The 19,167-nt window shown below is 43.7% G+C and overlaps 1 protein-coding gene across 1 annotated transcript; it reads left to right on the forward strand.

The window, feature by feature from the left end:
* The first annotated feature begins 10,223 nt into the window (after positions 1–10,223).
* On the forward strand, positions 10,224–11,060 carry z1A2_1 (alpha zein). Its single transcript, NM_001152088.2, has one exon. The coding sequence runs from the start codon at positions 10,281–10,283 to the stop codon at positions 10,980–10,982; it is 702 nt and encodes a 233-aa protein (NP_001145560.1). The 5' UTR covers positions 10,224–10,280; the 3' UTR covers positions 10,983–11,060.
* The last annotated feature ends 8,107 nt before the right edge of the window (positions 11,061–19,167 follow it).

Raw genomic sequence — 19,167 nt, forward strand, 5'->3', positions numbered from 1 at the left:
ATTTGAGCGCCTTAGACAAGCTTAACATAAAAAATTATGGCAATTTAATGCACGGACGCGACCACGATGGCATCGCGCGCCGCGGCGCCGGCCGTTCCCAAGCCCCCCGCCTGCGGTGCCCCCATTGGCCCTTGCTCTCGTGTCTAGCGTGGTATAGGAGCGTATCCTTTCAAGTTTCAACGAGGTCCTAGCCACGGGGGGCACTGTACTCGCCAGGGTCAGTAACCGGTCGGCATCGAGTAAGATATCGTGTGATGGTTTTTGGCGCGTGCTATTTGTTCGACCTATTGTTGCAACGGAGACCGCCGCTAACTACCATCTCCAAGAGACTCCTACAATTGAGTCCTAAAAATCAAAATAGGACACGGTTTAAATTATTTAAGACCCACCAATTCGTTTTACTCCAACTGAGTTCTATAATCACATTATTTAGTTAATTATCCGCTTCACCGCAGCAATGTCATCGTCGCTCTGTCATCGTCCATGTTCGCCAGAGACAATCTTTCACATGATCTCGTTGTCCTGCTGATGGAGTAGTAGGCCTTCACGTGATCACGTTGTCCGGTAGATAGGGTAGCGGGCCAGCAGTTGTTGGTTACTCTCCACCAACAAGAGAGATAGGAATCTATTAGAAGCCAGAGCTCCAGCTTGCTAGTTCGATTTGATGGCAGCAACTAACACGACAATGACGCTCAGCATGATATGAAGATTGCCATCGATAGGAAGGCTCATCACCTGCTGTTCGCGGAGGCGAGAAAGAATGTGGTCGACTTCTTCTCCCTACTCATCCTGCTCGTCGGCGCGACCGTCAAACTGCAGGGGAATAAGGGCATGGTCGGCAGCACCGACAACCTCTACGATAGTGTGGAGGGCCTAGAATACGCCTACATCCAGACCATTGTCGTGCATCGAGGAAGATGGACTTGAGACCCACTTAATGTCATTCCATAATAGTAGCATTTTCTATGTGATTGGAGATCTCATGAAGTAGAATAGTGAAACAAGCTAGAGAATGACCGATGGAGAGACTCCTTAAATAAAATCTAGGTAATTTCATATGCACATTTCTCCTTTGATGTACGATAGGCTAACTAAAATCTTAATATGATTTGAGTGACTTATCTAAGCAGGGATGTTATCTTATAGAACATCTTAGAAGGAACACACCTGTTGGGGACCTTCGGCCTCCGAAGGTCCTCAAAAACGTGATTTGACAATGTTTTCTAAGTATGCGAGCATGTATCTTCGGAATCAGGTTGCGGGTATACAGAAGCATGGTCAAGACGAAGCTTGACTGGGACGACGATCACGACGAAGGATAAGATGATCACGAAGCTATATGCAGAGGAGCTTCGGCATTACGGCGGGAAAGGGAAACCGACTTAAAGATGAAAAGCCAAACTAGACCTCGAAGAATTACTATAGAGTTATTGATAAATGTAAAGAGCATTAATGTAATTTTGCATGGGCTGTGACCCGTGCCTATAAATAGGTGAACAGTATTCCCGTACTGGGGACGCTGACTTAGCATTCACTTTTGCGTCACACCTGTATTTTCTTTCCTTCGAGTCGAAGGTACATTTGTAATTTATCTTTGTTTACATAAGTAATATAAATAGAAACAGATTAATAATAAGATTTACAGAAATTATATTATTTTCTGTATTTTGTTTGAATGTTTTCCATTTTTTTTATCACGATCATGAAGGTACGTCCTTCATGACCTTCGTCTTAAATTCATTACATCCGAAGGGAAATAATGATTTGAAGGACGAAGGACTTTTGATATTTAACATTTTATGTTGCCTTGTTCTTGATTCATAGCATTTGAGAACAAGTCCCCAACATTGGCGCCCACTTCCAGTGAACTCACTTCCATTTTTTGAGTCTTGAACACTTTCGGCAAGCATCACCTTCGTCATGCCGCCGAAAAAAGCTTCAGCGACAGGGGCTGGTACTTTACAGCCGCTGGATCCCAATCAGGACGTCCTTTCTCTTAGAGAGGCCCGAAGCCAGAAGAGGAAGACTGTTAGTCCAACACCTCTGGAGGATGACCTGGATCAGGAGATCCAAAACCTGGAGATCCTTCAGCAACAGGTGCAGTGCAAGAAGGAGAAGATGGCTCGTCTAGCTGATCTTCAGAGATAGATAGACGAAGCTTCTGAAGAGGTTCGTCATCTTGTTCAAGATGATCAGAGCCGAAGGCCTCCACGCAGAGAGCTCCATCAGGAAGGCTTCCACAATGAGGACGACTGGTATGAAGATTTCCATCATGGAAACTTTGCTTTTGATGATGCTTCTCCTCTCTCAACAGAATTGCAGGCTACACCATGGCCCCAGTCTTACAAGCCACCCTAGCTCCCCATGTATGACGGTCATACAGACTCGAAGCAATTCCTGATGAGCTATGAAGCAACCATATCTTCGTATGGTGGCAATACGGCAGTCATGGCAAAATCTTTTGTCATGGCCGTCAAGAGCGTTGCTCAGACCTGGTACTCTTCTCTTCGGCCAGGGACAATCACTTCTTGGCAGAAGTTGAAGGATATGCTGATAACTAGCTTCCAAGGGTTTCAGACGAAGCCAGTCACTGCTCAAGCTTTATTTCAGTGTACCCAGGACCACGAAGAATACCTCCAGGCGTACGTCCAAAGGTTTCTACGTCTGAGGGCACAAGCGCCAACAGTGCCCAATGAAATTGTCATTGAGGCCATGATTAAGGGGCTTCGGCCGGGACCTTCAGCACAGTACTTTGCCAGGAAGCCACCACAAACGTTGGAGAAGCTGCTCCAAAAGATGGACGAATACATTCGAGCTGACAATGACTTCCGCCAAAGAAGGGAGGAAGCATTCAGGTTCTCTGAAATGACCAGGGGCTTCGGAGGAAGATTTCACCCGAGGCACGTTAGGTCAATTCATAACTCTGCTCAAACTGATGATCGAGGGAGTCAGCAGCAAAGGCCACAATACTCTTCACAAGCTTCGGGCCACCAGCAAAGTTCTTTTCGGCCGCCAGCGCCAAGAGGCAGAGGCGCTAGGGGCTTCGGGGGAAGGTTTGGAGATCAGCCAAGAAAAATTTATTGCCTATTCTGTGGTGAAGATAAGGGCCATACCACCAGGATGTGTCACGTCACCATCCAGAAGCAGAAGGAGATAGCAGAAGCAGCTGCGCAACAAAGTCAGCCGAAGCAGGTCATGCATACTGCTTCGTATCATTCGCCTTATATTCCAGAATATGTAGGCAACCACCCTGCAGTTTCTGTCGCTTCGGCAAGCCAACCCCAAGCATCTTGGCAGCATCCTCCACCACCGCCGCCGACGCAGCGAGCACAGCAGCCAGAAGGGAGCCAGCACAATCACCTTCAGAGGGATTTCAGAGAGGAGTCCGAAGCTCGCACAGTCAACAGCACTGTGCCAGAGTCGAAGCACATTTATTGATGAATATCCTACTTCAACAGCATTTCTTTCGCATTCTTACATTCAGTATTACCTTTTTGTTAGTAAGGAACAATTATGAGAAGTTTAAGTGTCTTTTATCGTTTTTCGATTTATTGTAACACTTTCGTCTATTACCATAATAAAAATATGTCTTTTCCATAGGCTTGATCTGCCGAAGTATACAAATTTATGGTGGCATGAAGGACCTTTGTATTATCAAACATTTGTCTTAACGGACATAGTACAAATTCCTCGAAACAGTAAAAAGTCGTTCCTAAGGGAACGCAGAGTAAGTTTTCTGAAACTACAGCGAAAAATAAGCGCTGATTCCGCCGAAAGTAAAAGGCGAAGAAGCTCCTAAGGGAGGCTTACAGCGAAAAATAAACGCTGATTCCGCTGAAAGTAAAAGGCGAAGAAGCTCCTAAAGGAGGCTTACAGCGAAAAATAAACGCTGATTCCGCTGAAAGTAAAAGGCGAAGAAGCTCCTAAGGGAGGCTTACAGCGAAAAGTCAGCGCTGAGATAAAAAGTGTGTGTGCTCTATTACAGGGATGTGTATCTGCGGCACAAATATCATTTTGCATAACATAACATCATCACATCATTCTGCATAACATAAGCATCATACAACATATTGCATGTGGAACAAGAAGGGGATACAGTGTTGGTCTTCGGAGAATATTTTGGAAAAGAGAAAATCGTGCTAAAGCACAAGACAAATCGAGATGAAGTGTAGCCTCATTGGAGATGCCACACAAAACTTTTTTATAGCTTCGGAGAATATTTCACGAAGCTTGGACATTTTTCATCAGAGAAGTAAGCAAATTCTTGTGATATAGAAAGAACTTTCTTCACGAAGCATGAAAAGAAGGGAAGGTGTTTTTTCGCCGAAGGCTCAAAAAATGGTATGTATGCAAAATTTCATGCATCGTAAAGAATTAAACTATAGATTATATATTACATTCAAGGTTACAATATATTACACATGTTACGTTCTAAATGTTTCTACAGTAACATTCAATCCTCCTTAAGCACTATTTCTGCAGCTTCATTCAATAGCTGGTCGACAACCTTGTCCATAATGGCTTCGGCCATTTTTCTAATTTCATCGTCCCCCTTCGGGTGGGGGCCCGGAGATGCCTCAGCAGGTTCTGAGGGAAGAGAAGATACGACTATATTACTATTACAAACCATGAACAAAGTCTGGAATTAAAAATTACAGCATAATAAAAACCACTAATTAATACCTATTTGCCCTTCGGGCTCTGCACTTTTTTCCGCAGCTTCTGCTACTTTTCTGGCATCGTGGATGCCTTTTTCACTCTTTTGAATAATTTCTTGCCATTTCTCGGCCGCCATTGTCCCAGATATCGGTGAAGAACTTCCCGCCGACCATGCTTGCTTCGGGCGAGGGGTCTTTAATGTCTTCAGAGGACAAGGTAGCTTCGGACTGAGCCAAGGATCTTACATGCTCGCAACCTTTCTTCTCCAAAACAGCAGCAATCCCTCTAGCACCCGAAAAAGCGCAGATGTCACCGCGGCTATTCAGGATTTCCTCGAAGGCCTCTGCTTCGTGACTGATCCATTCCATTGGACCTTCAGGATTGCCCCTTGAGAAATTCTCTTCACTAGAGAATGCGCCAACGCTGGCGAAGCTGGATTTTATCTTCTTGACGCACTCTATGGATTTAACATAGCATTTTCTCTGGGATGCACGAAGCTCCTTAACACTTATCTCTAAATGATTGGCCAATTGATCACTAAGCTCTCGTTTTGTTTCTTCAAGTATACGTTCTTCTTTAGCTCTAGCTAGCTGTTTCTGAAGATCTTTAATTTCATGTTTTTGGGCTTCGGCCTGAGCCTTTGAGGCAGCTTCGTCCTTTTTTACCTTGTCTATCAATGTAAGCAGAATTTTATCCTTTTCCAGAGCTTCGTTTCTTAGTTTAATAACTTCTGATCGTAGGTTGTTGAACGCAATTTCATAGCTCTCGTCTTCGGCATTCTTTTGTGCTCTCAATGCGTTGCTCAGAATTAAACCCTATATGTAAAAGAGTTGGTATAAGAATAAAAGAATGAGTCATGAATTATAAAAATTCCAAACGCTCAATTCCCATACCTTCAGGCTATTGTACGCAAGACTATCCGCGAGATCCTCCTTCGTCATAGCACATAATCCAGCTTCGAGCTTCGGAAACCCCATACTCCTAGCCATCTCCCGACAGACGGATAGTTCTTTGTTGTCTGGGAGGCAGTATAGGAAATCTTCTTTGTTCGTCCCATTGAACACTAGTGCCCCCTTCGGATATTTCAATTCTTTGGCATAGTGATTAGCTTCAAAAACTTCTTCTTCCGGTAACTTTTTCCCCGAAGCATGTCGCACGATATAATCGTATATTTTGGAAGATGCTTCGGGGGCAGCGGTATCAATTTCTTCGACCAAAGTTGCCTCTGACATTTTCATTTCTTTGGTTGCCTTTGCAATTTTTGCTTCTTCTGCTTCCAAAGGTATTACCTTGGTTGGTTCTGAAGGCCCGGTTTCAACTCCAGTCTGTTGCTTCGGAGCTTTAGCAACGGATACTTCAGCAAGCGCCTCAGAAGTTTCAGCAGTCTTCTTTGGGGTTGTGCTTGGAAGTTTAATTGTTTCCAAAACATCTAACACATTAACCATTCTTTTTCTTTTTGGGGTCACTGTTGGCCCCTTTTTAATTTTTGCTGCTTCAACTTCTTCTGAAGGACTTAAAATTTCTAATATTTTCACTCCCTCAGCTGATGCTTTCGCTTCTTCCGTCTTTGTTTCTTCCATCTTTTCTATCGCTGCCACTTTGGCCATTTCTATGACTTCTGGCAGCAGGGTTGGCTCTTTAGCCTCGGTGGCCGAAGAGGTCTCACCGGTGAACTCAGGCACCGTGGCTGGTTCAATATAGCGTGGCCGGTGTGTAAGAACTTTTATCCTTTTTCTTTTCGGCGCTGGCTCGCTAGAAACAGCTGCAGCTGTTTCTTTCGCGGAAGTTGTCCCTTTTCTTTTTTGCCCCCGTATTGGATAGCGATAGTCGGGGTAGACAAACCCGACTGCATCAAACACTCGGTTAAGTCTTTTCTTTTTTCGGCCTCCGAAGGCCACTGACAATGCAGTGTCTTCGGCCTTCGAATATACCCCAAGCAATTCATCACTTACAGTCTCAATACTCTTTAACCAATCATCATCTGGTTCAACGAACTTGTCTCCGTACTTGAATGTATACTTCAGTCTGACTAGCCCACCTTCATCAGTTTCTTTAACAGTTTCTTTCGGCATTTCCCAATTATCTGCAAGAGGCCACACCCTAAAGGCAATGTGTTCTTGTGTTAAATCCCTTGTCCCAATAAAAGAGCAGACTACGCCGAAGGCCCGTTGGCATTCTTCGGCTACTTCATCCATTTCTACCTTCGGTTTCCGGAGTCCGAAGCGCTGCCAGATGGGGCACATGATGACATCCTTAATATCTTCTCGAACCCTCAAATCATTTTTTACATAGAACCATTCTTTCATCCATTCTCCGGGCCATCTCTTCCGAAAGGTGGGCACGAGACAACTTGATCCAGAGCGAGGACCGAAGTTGTAGCAACCAAAGTCGTTATGATATTGCTCTTTACCCCAGGGCTTCGTTTCGTATAACAATTCATGTATATTGCAAAAGCTTTTCGCACTTGGCTCTAGGCCCTGACTCTTCACAGCCCAGACGAAGATTCCCATTCTTATTATTGCTTCAGGGGTAAGTTGATGAAGGTAAACCTGATATATTTTCAGAACTTGTACCACAAATCTGCTTATAGGGAATCGTAGCCCAGCTTTTAAAAAGCTTCGAAAGATAACGACTTCATCATCTTCGGGAGTCGGCACAGTTCTTTCTCCGGCATCTGCTCTCACAATGGACATATCTCGAAAATATCTCCCCCTCATGTTTTCAAGGTGACTTTGCCCAATAGTTGATTTTCCGAAGACTGAATGGCTTGGTCGCCATGGTCGATCTTCGGAATCTTCACCCCCACTGTCTGCATCATAACTGTCACTATCACCAGTATCTTCAGATAAACCTTCTAAAATCTCTCTTGTAATCTTCTCCGTATTCGTCTTTGCTATTGACTCAAGAAAACACAGATGCATCTCTTCAGAAAGGCTCAGCTTCATTTCGGCAGCAACCTTCCTCTCCTCAGACATCCCTTCAGAATTCTTGCCTCTCGCTTCCAAAGCTTAAAACTAGGGAGGCAACCAAATATTTATGGGCAGAAAACTATTTGAGCAGGCAAAACAGATGGCAGGAGAGCGTGCCAAATAAATTGTAGCGAGCCCCTATTTATACACCCATTATATCGAAAACTGGAGGGTCCCGCTTATCAAAGCCTGTTGCTATTCTAGCAAAGGGAAGGTGTTTTTTCGGACCTTCGGCTCAAAGCCTCCGTCCATATCGCAATATAAATTTATCATTACAGCAAAATTAATATTGCGAGGGGCTACTGTTAGGGACCTTCGGCCTCCGAAGGTCCTCAAAAACGTGATTTGACAATGTTTTCTAAGTATGCGAGCAGGTATCTTCGGAATCAGGTTGCGGGTATACAGAAGCATGGTCAAGACGAAGCTTGACTGGGACGGCGATCACGACGAAGGATAAGATGATCACGAAGTTATATGCAGAGGAGCTTCGGCATTACGGCGGGAAAGGGAAACCGACTTAAAGATGAAAAGCCAAACTAGACCTCGATGAATTACTATAGAGTTATTGATAAATGTAAAGGGCATTAATGTAATTTTGCATGGGCTGTGACCCGTGCCTATAAATAGGTGAACAGTATTCCCATACTGGGGACGCTGACTTAGCATTGACTTTTGCGTCACACCTGTATTTTCTTTCCTTCGAGTCGAAGGTACATTTGTAATTTATCTTTGTTTACATAAGTAATATAAATAGAAATAGATTAATAATAAGATTTACAGAAATTATATTATTTTCTGTATTTTGTTTGAATGTTTTCCATTTTTTTATCACGATCATGAAGGTACGTCCTTCATGACCTTCGTCTTAAATTCATTACATCCGAAGGGAAATAATGATTTGAAGGAAGAAGGACTTTTGATATTTAACATTTTATGTTGCCTTGTTCTTGATTCATAGCATTTGAGAACAAGTCCCCAACAACACCTATATGAGTTTGACTGCTAGTCACAATCTATGATATGTGGGCAATATTTATATACTCATGAAAGGTCTCGGAGTTTGACTTATATGCTTCAAACCAAGGGGATTCTTGTAATAGTCTAGTACTAGATAAGAACTTTGGTGAAACTCACTTCATACAAAACTGTCAATTCAAGATATAGTCTATTGTTCAGATGTGAATGTGTAATCCCTGTTCTAGATGGATGGTCAACTTAACAGCCTCCACCAAAACCCTTATATATCAAAGAGTAGTGGATTTAAATTTGTCTAATATGTAGTTTATGGGCTTGGCTCATTTAAAGTATTTAATAATTCTGAAAGACAAGATTAAACTAACTATGTATGATCCTTTAGCTCCGTACAGACGGTCGATGGGACAGTTACATGGTTTATGTAGATGGACCTATCTATATTCCTTCAGTGGTTGAGAGAAAGGTAAAGGTGCGTCACACTCACGCGTGCGCCGCCTCCGCCAAGACAAGGCGTGGCGTTGCAAGGTGAGGCATGGTATGGTGCAGCATGATCGCAGTCATGGTCGTGGTACGATGTAGCATTGTTGTGGATAGATAGATAAACTATTGTTGTAGTTAGAGCGCATGAGTTTTTGAATGCAACACTAGAATTTTCACAATTTAACTTAATTAAGAAGTTATATCTTGATGACACAGAGTTACCTGACCATTGATCTCACATGCCATTTTAGCTCTCTTGTTCTCCAGTCTCACCCTAACTATTTAGGTCTCCTGACTCGCCAATATAAACACCATCCTCTCATTTGCTCTCCAATACTTCTCTGTCACAACTCAACTATCAGATGAGTACTCCATTACAGCACTTACGTACACGAGTTCATGAGATCGGGCCTCCAAAATGAATATCGGCTAAGTGTTTATCTACTCAGATGAAGGACGATAATCGTGTTCTTGGGAAATATCAGCGACATAACTCCTTACTTCCTCCGCTTCTTCCTAGTGTTTTTGTTGTTGTGATTGAGTCGACATAGCAACAACGCTGCACTATTACAACCAGTACGATTATATCAACTAACAATGTATTCCTTATATGTTACTATTTATTTTTCTCATATTCATTATGCTTAAATCACATGTGCACCTTTCTATTGACATCAAAAAATAGTATCAACTTTCTAGATTAAAATGCAACTAAAAGTACCTAAATTTCTATCAGTGGGGATTGAGTGATTCTTTAAACCGATTATTACATAAGTTAACCACACTAAAATTAACATTGGTGAATCGTGCCATGATTTTTTTCTAGTGCAAAATAGCCAAACCAAGCAACACATATGTGGCTATCGTTACACATGTGTAAAGGACATCACACCATTGTCACCCATGTATTTGGACAATAACGAGAGGAAAAACCACTTATTTATTGTATTTTATCAAGTTTGTCTTGCTTACGTATAAATTATAACCCAACAAAGTAATCACTAAATGTCAAAACCAACTAGATACCATGTCATCTCTACCTTATCTTACTAATGTTCTTTTTGCAAAATCCAAAAGTAATCTTGCACAAGCACAAGGACTGATATGTGTATAAATATCTCTTAGATTAGTAGCTAATACATCACACATATTATTGAGACCAACTAGCAACATAGAAAGCACAATAGTGTACCAACAATGGCAGCCAAAATATTTTGCTTCCTTATGCTCCTTGGTCTTTCTGCAAGTGCTGCTACCGCAACCATTTTCCCACAATGCTCACAAGCTCCTATAGCTTCCTTTCTTCCCCCATACCTCTCACCAGCGGTGTCTTCAGTATGTGAAAACCCAATTCTTCAACCCTACAGGATCCAACAGGCAATCGCAGCAGGCATCTTACCTTTATCACCCTTGTTCCTCCAACAACCGTCAGCCCTATTACAGCAGTTACCTTTGGTGCATTTGTTGGCACAAAACATCAAGGCACAACAACTACAACAACTTGTGCTAGGAAACCTTGCTGCCTACTCTCAGCAACAGCAGTTTCTTCCATTCAACCAACTGGCTGCATTGAACTCTGCTGCTTATTTGCAACAACAACTACCATTCAGTCAGCTAGCTGCTGCCTACCCCCAGCAATTTCTTCCATTCAACCAACTGGCAGCATTGAACTCTGCTGCTTATTTACAACAGCAACAGCTACCACCATTCAGCCAGCTAGCTGATGTGAGCCCTGTTGCCTTCTTGACACAACAACAGTTGTTGCCGTTCTACCTGCACGCTGCGCCTAACGCTGGCACCCTCTTACAACTGCAACAATTGCTGCCATTCAACCAACTTGCTTTGACAAACCCAACAACGTTCTACCAACAACCCATCATTGGCGGTGCCCTCTTTTAGATTGCTTATGAGTTATAGTTCAATAATGAAGTTTTTTGGATGATGTTTGTGGCTTCCCAGAAATAAGAAAGTACATTTCTAGATTCTTATGTGCTTCTAGCCTCCAAATGTGGTTGATAGTTATTTTGCTCTAAGATCGGGAGTAATGAGGTATAAATCATCGTTGTGGTGTGCTACTCGGTTAATTAAGCATTAACACACACAAACATGACGAGGATGGTATGACCTCCAGGGCCAGTAACACGCCGGCACCAGCAAGATATCGTGTGATGGTTATTGGCGCGTGTTGTTTGTTCGACCCATTGCTGCAACGCAGACCGCCGCTAACTACCATCTCCAAGAGACTCCTTCAATTAAGTCCTAAAAATCAAAATAGGACATGGTTTAAATTATTTAAAACCCACCAATTCGTTTTACTCCAACCGTGAGTCTGAGAGCACCTAGAGGGGGGGGGTCGAATAGGTGATCCTGTAAAACTTGAAATTTAACTCACAAAACTTGATTAGGAGTTAGCACAAATAATGCCAAGTGGCTAGAGAGGAGTCTCAACAAAACACAATAACCACAAGAGATCAATCACAGAGATGGCACAGTGGTTTATCCCGTGGTTCGGCCAAGACCAACGCTTGCCTACTCCACGTTGTGGCGTCCCAACGGACGAGGGTTGCAATCAACCCCTCTCAAGCGGTCCAAAGACCCACTTGAATACCACGGTGTTTTGCTTGCTTTACTATATCCCGTTTGCGAGGAATCTCCACACTTTGGAGCCTCTCGCCCTTACACTTAGATGATCACAAAGAAGCACAGAGTAAGGGAGGGATAAGCAACTCACTCAAGACAAGAAATCACAGCAACACCACGCACACAAGTCGCAACAAGAGCTCACAACACAACTCAATGAGTTCACAACTCAACTAGAGCTCTAACTGCTATCGCAAGGAATCAAAAGCGCGGAATCGATGTCTTAGTGCTTAGGAATGCTTAGAGAATGCTTGGTGTAGTCCTCCATGCGCCTAGGGGTCCCTTTTATAGCCCCAAGGCAGCTAGGAGCCGTTGAGAGCAATCCGGGAAGGCAATTCTTGCCTTCTGTCGCCTGGCGCACCGGACAGTCCGGTGCACCACCGGACACTGTCCGGTGCGGATTTCCTTCCTTATTTGGCGAAGCCGACCGTTGGCAGCCTTGGAGCCGTTGGCGCACCGGACACTGTCCGGTGCACACCGGACAGTCTGGTGCCCCCTCCCGACCGTTGGCTCGGCCACGTGTCTCGCGCAGCCGACCGTTGGCCCGGCCGACCGTTGGCTCACCGGACAGTCCGGTGCACACCGGACAGTCCGATGAATTATAGTCGTACGTCGTTAATTTATTCCCGAGAGTGACAAGTTCGCCTGTGCCAGCCTGGCACACCGGACACTGTCCGGTGCACCACCGGACAGTCTGGTGCACCCAGACAGAGCTGGCTTTGGCTGAACAAGGCTATCTCTTTTCCAATTCGATTTCTCCTGTTTCCAGCACTTAGACACAATAAATTAGTCACTAAAACAATGTACTAAGTCTAAGAAACATACCTTTATACTTGATTTGTACTTTGTCCACCATTTGACACTTAGGCACTTGTGTTGGACACTAGATCACCAAAACACTTAGAAATGGCCCAAGGGCACATTTCCCTTTCAATCTCCCCCTTTTTGGTGATTAATGCCAACACAACATAAGGCAAGTAGAACAAGTACGAAATCAATTCAAATAAGAACTCAAATTTGTTTTGAATCAAATTTGGCATATATGGATCATTCTTTGCCACCACTTGGTTTGTTTTTGCAAATCAACCTCAAATTCCTATCTCTAAGTCAAAAACACTTGTTGAGACATAACAAGAGTTGTTCCAAGAGAAATTGATCAGAGATTTCAAAAACTCCCCCTTTTTCCCATAATTAAGCCTTCTCCCCACAAGAGACCAACTTTTGACAATAAGAGGCAAACAAGAGTATTTTGACAAACAAAAACTCTAACTCTATTTTTTTAAAATTCTCAAGTGGTAGCTGATCTATTTATTGCTTTGGCCTTATTTTCTCCCCCTTTGGCATCAAGCACCAAAACGAGATCAATCTTGGCCCTCGAACCCCATTGCCTCACCAAAATCTTCAACTAAGAGTTAAAAAAAGGCAATAAGAGTACAAAGATGAACTTGGAATAAGTTACTCGTTCATCGGAGTGCAGTGGAAGTCTTGCATAGTCCAAGTCCACCTTTTCCCTTTCAATCCTCCTTTGAGACTAAAATAAGCAAACTCACGCACATGGTTAGTCTCAAAGGGTCAAGTTGTAGCACATCTCCCCCTAAATTTGTGCATCACTTGCAAATGAACTTGTAAGGTCCGGGGAGTGCTTGTACAACTTGAGCACCATAAGTAAACAACAAAATGCATAAGGAACATGATCAAAGGCATAAACACATGTATGCTATAAATCAATCCAAGTTCCGCGAATCTAAGACATTTAGCTCACTACGCAACTTGCAAAATGTCTGCTCATCTAAAGGCTTGGTAAAGATATCGGCTAGCTGGTTCTCAGAGCTAACATGAAACACTTCGATATCTCCCTTTTGCTGGTGGTCTCTCAAAAAGTGATGCCAGATGTCTATGTGCTTTGTGCGGCTGTGTTCAACAGGATTATCCGCCATGCGGATAGCACTCTCATTATCACATAGGAGTGGGACTTTGCTCAGATTGTAGCCAAAGTCCCTGAGGGTTTGCCTCATCCAAAGTAGTTGTGCGCAGCACTGTCCTGCAGCAACGTACTCGGCCTCAGCGGTGGATAGGGCAACAGAGGTTTGTTTCTTAGAACTCCATGACACCAGGGACCTTCCTAAGAATTGGCACATCCCCGATGTACTCTTCCTATCGACCTTACATCCAGCATAGTCGGAGTCTGAATATCCAATCAAGTCAAAGGTAGACCCCTTTGGATACCAAATCCTGAAACAAGGTGTAGCGACTAAATATCTAAGAATTCGCTTCACAGCCACTAAGTGACACTCCTTAGGATCGGATTGAAATCTAGCACACATGCATACACTAAGCATAATATTCGGTCTACTAGCACATAAATAAAGTAAAGACCCTATCATAGACCGGTATGCCTTTTGATCAACGAACTCACCTCCTTTGTTGAGGTCGGTGTGTCCGTCGGTTCCCATTGGAGTCTTTGCGGGCTTGGCGTCCTTCATCCCAAACCGCTTGATCAAGTCTTGCTTGTACTTGGTTTGAGAGATGAAGGTTCCATCCTTGAGTTGCCTCACTTGGAAGCCAAGGAAGTAGATTAACTCGCCCATCATCGACATCTCGAATTTCTGAGTCATCACCCTGCTAAACTCTTCACAAGACTTTTGGTTAGTAGAACCAAATAATATGTCATCGACATAAATTTGGCACACAAAGAGATCACCATCACAAGTCTTAGTAAAAAGAGTTGGATCGGCTTTCCCAACCTTGAAAGCATTAGCAATTAAAAAGTCTCTAAGGCATTCATACCATGCTCTTGGGGCTTGCTTAAGTCCATAGAGCGCCTTAGAGAGCTTACACACGTGGTCGGGGTACCGTTCATCCTCGAAGCCAGGGGGTTGCTCCACGTACACCTCCTCCTTGATTGGCCCGTTGAGGAAAGCACTCTTCACATCCATTTGGAACAACCTGAAAGAATGGTGAGCGGCATATACTAGCAAAATGCGAATGGACTCTAGCCTAGCCACAGGAGCAAAAGTCTCCTCAAAGTCCAAACCTGCGACTTGGGCATAACCTTTTGCCACAAGTCGTGCCTTGTTCCTTGTCACCACCCCGTGCTCGTCTTGTTTGTTGCGGAACACCCACTTGGTTCCCACAACATTTTTCTTGGGACGAGGCACCAGTGTCCAAACTTCATTTCTTTTGAAGTTGTTGAGCTCCTCCTACATGGCCAACACCCAGTCCGGATCTAGCAAGGCCTCTTCTACCCTGAAAGGCTCAATAGAAGAGACAAAGGAGTAATGCTCACAAAAAATTAACTAATCGAGATCGAGTAGTTACTCCCTTGCTAATATCACCCAAAATTTGGTCGACGGGATGATCCCTTTGAATCATCGCTCGAACTTGGGTTGGAGGTGCCGGTTGCGCTTCTTCCTCCATTGCAAGATCATCTTGTGCTCCCCCTTGATCACACGCCTCCTGCTCATCATCTTGAGTTGGGGGATGCACCATTGTTGAGGAAGAAGGTTGATCTCGTTCATCTTGTTCCTGTGGCCGCACATCTCCAATCGCCATGGTGCGTATTGCGGCCGTTGGAACTTCTTCTTCATCTACATCATCAAAATCAACAACTTGCTCTCTTGGAGAGCCATTAGTCTCATCAAATACAACGTCGCTAGAGACTTCAACCAAACCCGATGATTTGTTGAAGACTCTATACGCCTTTGTATTTGAGTCATAACCTAACAAAAATCCTTCTACAGCTTTGGGAGCAAATTTGGAATTCCTACCCTTCTTCACTAGAATGTAGCATTTACTCCCAAAAACTCGAAAATACGAAACATTGGGTTTGTTACCGGTTAGTAGCTCATATGACGTCTTCTTGAGGAGGCGATGAAGGTAGACCCTGTTGATGGCGTGGCAAGCCGTGTTCACAGCTTTCGACCAAAAGCGCTCGGGGGTCTTAAACTCTCCAAGCATCGTCCTCACCATGTCTATAAGCGTCTTGTTCTTCCTCTCTACCACACCATTTTGCTGTGGTGTGTAGGGAGCGGAGAACCCATGCTTGATCCCTTCCTCCTCAAGGTACTCCTCCACTTGAAGGTTCTTGAACTCGGACCCATTGTCGCTCCTTATCTTTTTCACCTTGAGCTTAAACTCGTTTTGAGCTCTCCTTAGGAAGCGCTTGAGGGTCCCTTGGGTTTCAGATTTATCCTGCAAAAAGAATACCCAAGTGAAGCGGGAAAAGTCATCAACTATAACAAGACCATACTTACTTCCTCCTATACTTAGATAAGCGACGGGTCCAAAGAGGTCCATGTGAAGCATCTCCAAAGGTCTTGATGTGGTCATCACATTTTTGGTGTGATGAGAGCTTCCCACCTGTTTGCCTGCTTGACAAGCTGCACAAGGTCTATCTTTTTCGAATTGTACATTAGTTAAACCTATCACGTGTTCTCCCTTTAGAAGCTTGTGAAGGTTCTTCATCCCCACATGTGCTAAGCGGCGATGCCACAGCCAGCCCATGCTAGTCTTAGCAATTAAGCATGCATCTAGACCGGCCTCCTCTTTTGCAAAATCAACTAAGTAAAGTTTGTCGTCTAATACACCCTTAAAAGCTAGTGAACCATCACTTCTTCTAAAGACAGACACATCTACATTTGTGAATAGACAATTATATCCCATATTGCATAATTGACTAACAGATAACAAATTATATCCAAGAGACTCAACTAAAAACACATTAGATATAGAGTGCTCGGATGAAATAGCAATTTTACCTAACCCTTTTACCTTGCCTTGATTCCCATCACCGAATATTATTGAATCTTGGGAATCCTTGTTTTTGACGTAGGAGGTGAACATCTTTTTCTCCCCCGTCATATGGTTTGTGCATCCGTTGTCGATAATCCAGCTTGAACCCCCGGATGCATAAACCTGCATGGCAAATTTAGGCTTGGGTCTTAGGTACCCAACTCATGTTGGGTCCTACAAGGTTAGCACAAATATCCTTAGGGACCCAAATGCAAGTTTTGTCTCCCTTGCATTTTGCCCCTAATTTTCTAGCAACTATCTTCCTATCCTTTCTACAAATAGCAAAGGAAGCATTTAAAGCATGATATATTGTAGAGGGTTCATTAACTTTCCTAGGAACATTAACAACATTTCTCCTAGACATATGAACAAAATATCTCCTAGACATATCTCTACCATGCATATAGGAAGAACTAGAAGCAAACATGGCATGAGAGTTAAAAGCATCATAAGCATTACAACTCCTATAAGACTGTCTTCTATCATGGTACATAAAAGCATGGTTCGTTTTAGCACTATTTGCCATAGGGGCCTTCCCTTTCTCCATGATGGAGATGGGTGCCTTATGGCTCGTTAAGTCCTTGGCTTCCCTCTTGAAGCCAAGTCCATCCTTAATTGAGGGGTGTCTACCAATCATGTAGGCATCCCTTGCAAATTTTAGTTTATCAAAATCACTCTTGCTAGTCTTAAGTTGGGCATTAAGACTAGCCAATTCATCATTCAGTTTGGAAATTGAAACTAGGTGTTCACTACAAGCATCAATGTCAAAATCTTTACACCTATTGCAAATCATAACATGTTCTACACAAGAGTTAGATTTACTAGCTATTTCTAACTTAGCATTCAAACCATCATTTATGCTCCTTAAGCTAGAAATTGTCTCATGGCAAGAAGATAGTTCACAAGAAAGCATTTCATTTCTTTTAACTTCTAAAGCATGAGATTTTTGTGCCTCTACAAATTTGTCATGCTCTTCATATAAAAGGTCCTCTTGTTTTTCTAAAAGTCTATCCTTTTCATTCAAGGCATCAATCAATTCATTAATCTTATCTACTTTAGTTCTATCCAATCCCTTGAACAAACTAGAGTAATCTATTTCTTCATCACTAGACTCATCATCACTAGAAGAATCATAAGTGGCATTGTTTCGATTACATACCTTCTTCTCCTTCGCCATGAGGCATGTATGACGCTCGTTGGGGAAGAGGGATGACTTGTTGAAGGCGGTGGCGGCGAGTCCTTCATTGTCGGAGTCGAATGACGAACAATCCGAGTCCCACTCCTTGCCAAGGTGTGCCTCGCCCTTAGCCTTTTTATATGCCTTCTTCTTCTCCCTCTTATTCCCCTGTTCCTGGTCAGTATCATTATTGGGGCAGTTAGCGATAAAATGACCAATCTTACCACACTTGAAGCATGAGCGCTTCCCCTTTGTCTTGGTCTTGCTTGGCTGCCCCTTGTGACCCTTTAGCGCTGTCTTGAAGCGCTTGATGATGAGAGCCATCTCTTCATCATTTAGCCCTGCCGCCTCAACTTGTGCCACCTTGATAGGTAGCGCCTCTTTGCTTCTTGTTGCCTTGAGAGCAAAGGGTTGATGCTCATTGATTGGACCATTCAATGCGTCGTCCACGTATCTCGCCTCCTTGATCATCATTCGCCCGCTCACGAATTTCCCAAGAACTTCCTCGGGCGACATCTTGGTGTACCTAGGATTTTCACGAATATTGTTCACCAGATGTGGATCAAGTACAGTAAAGGACCTTAGCATTAGGCGAACGACGTCGTGGTCCGTCCATCGCGTGCTTCCGTAGCTCCTTATTTTGTTGATGAGGGTCTTGAGCCGGTTGTATGTTTGGGTTGGCTCCTCGCCCCTTATCATTGCAAATCTCCCGAGCTCGCCCTCTACCAACTCCATCTTGGTGAGCAAGGTGACGTCATTCCCCTCATGAGAGATCTTGAGGGTGTCCCAGATCTGCTTGGCATTGTCCAAGCCGCTCACCTTATGGTACTCGTCCCTGCACAAAGAGGCTAACAACACAGTAGTAGCTTGTGCATTCTTATGAATCTGTTCATTAATGAATATAGGACTATCCGAGCTATCAAATTTCATTCCATTCTCAACAATCTCCCATATACTTGGATGGAGAGAGAACAGATGACTACGCATTTTGTGACTCCAAAATCCGTAGTCCTCCACATCAAAGTGTGGAGGTTTGCCAAGAGGGATGGAAAGCAAATGTGCATTTGAGCTATGCGGAATACGGGAGTAATCGAAAGAAAAGTTCGAATTAACCGTCTTTCGTTTGTCGTAGTCGTTGTCGTCGTTGTCCTTTTGGGAAGAAGTGGACTCATCGCTGTCGTCGTAGTAGACAATCTCCTTGATGCGTCTTGTCTTCTTCTTCTTCCCATCTTTGCATTTGTGGCCCGAGCCCGAGTCGGTAGGCTTGTCATCCTTGGGCTCATTGACGAAGGACTCCTTCTCCTTATCATTGATCACAATCCCCTTGCCCTTAGGATCCATCTCTTCGGGCGGTTAGTCCTTTTCTTGAAGAGAACGGCTCCGATACCAATTGAGAGCACCTAGAGGGGGGTGAATAGGTGATCCTATAAAACTTGAAATTTAACTCACAAAACTTGATTAGGAGTTAGCACAAAT

This window comes from Zea mays, chromosome 4 (genome assembly GCF_902167145.1).
Source record: "Zea mays cultivar B73 chromosome 4, Zm-B73-REFERENCE-NAM-5.0, whole genome shotgun sequence".
Lineage (NCBI taxonomy): Eukaryota > Viridiplantae > Streptophyta > Magnoliopsida > Poales > Poaceae > Zea > Zea mays.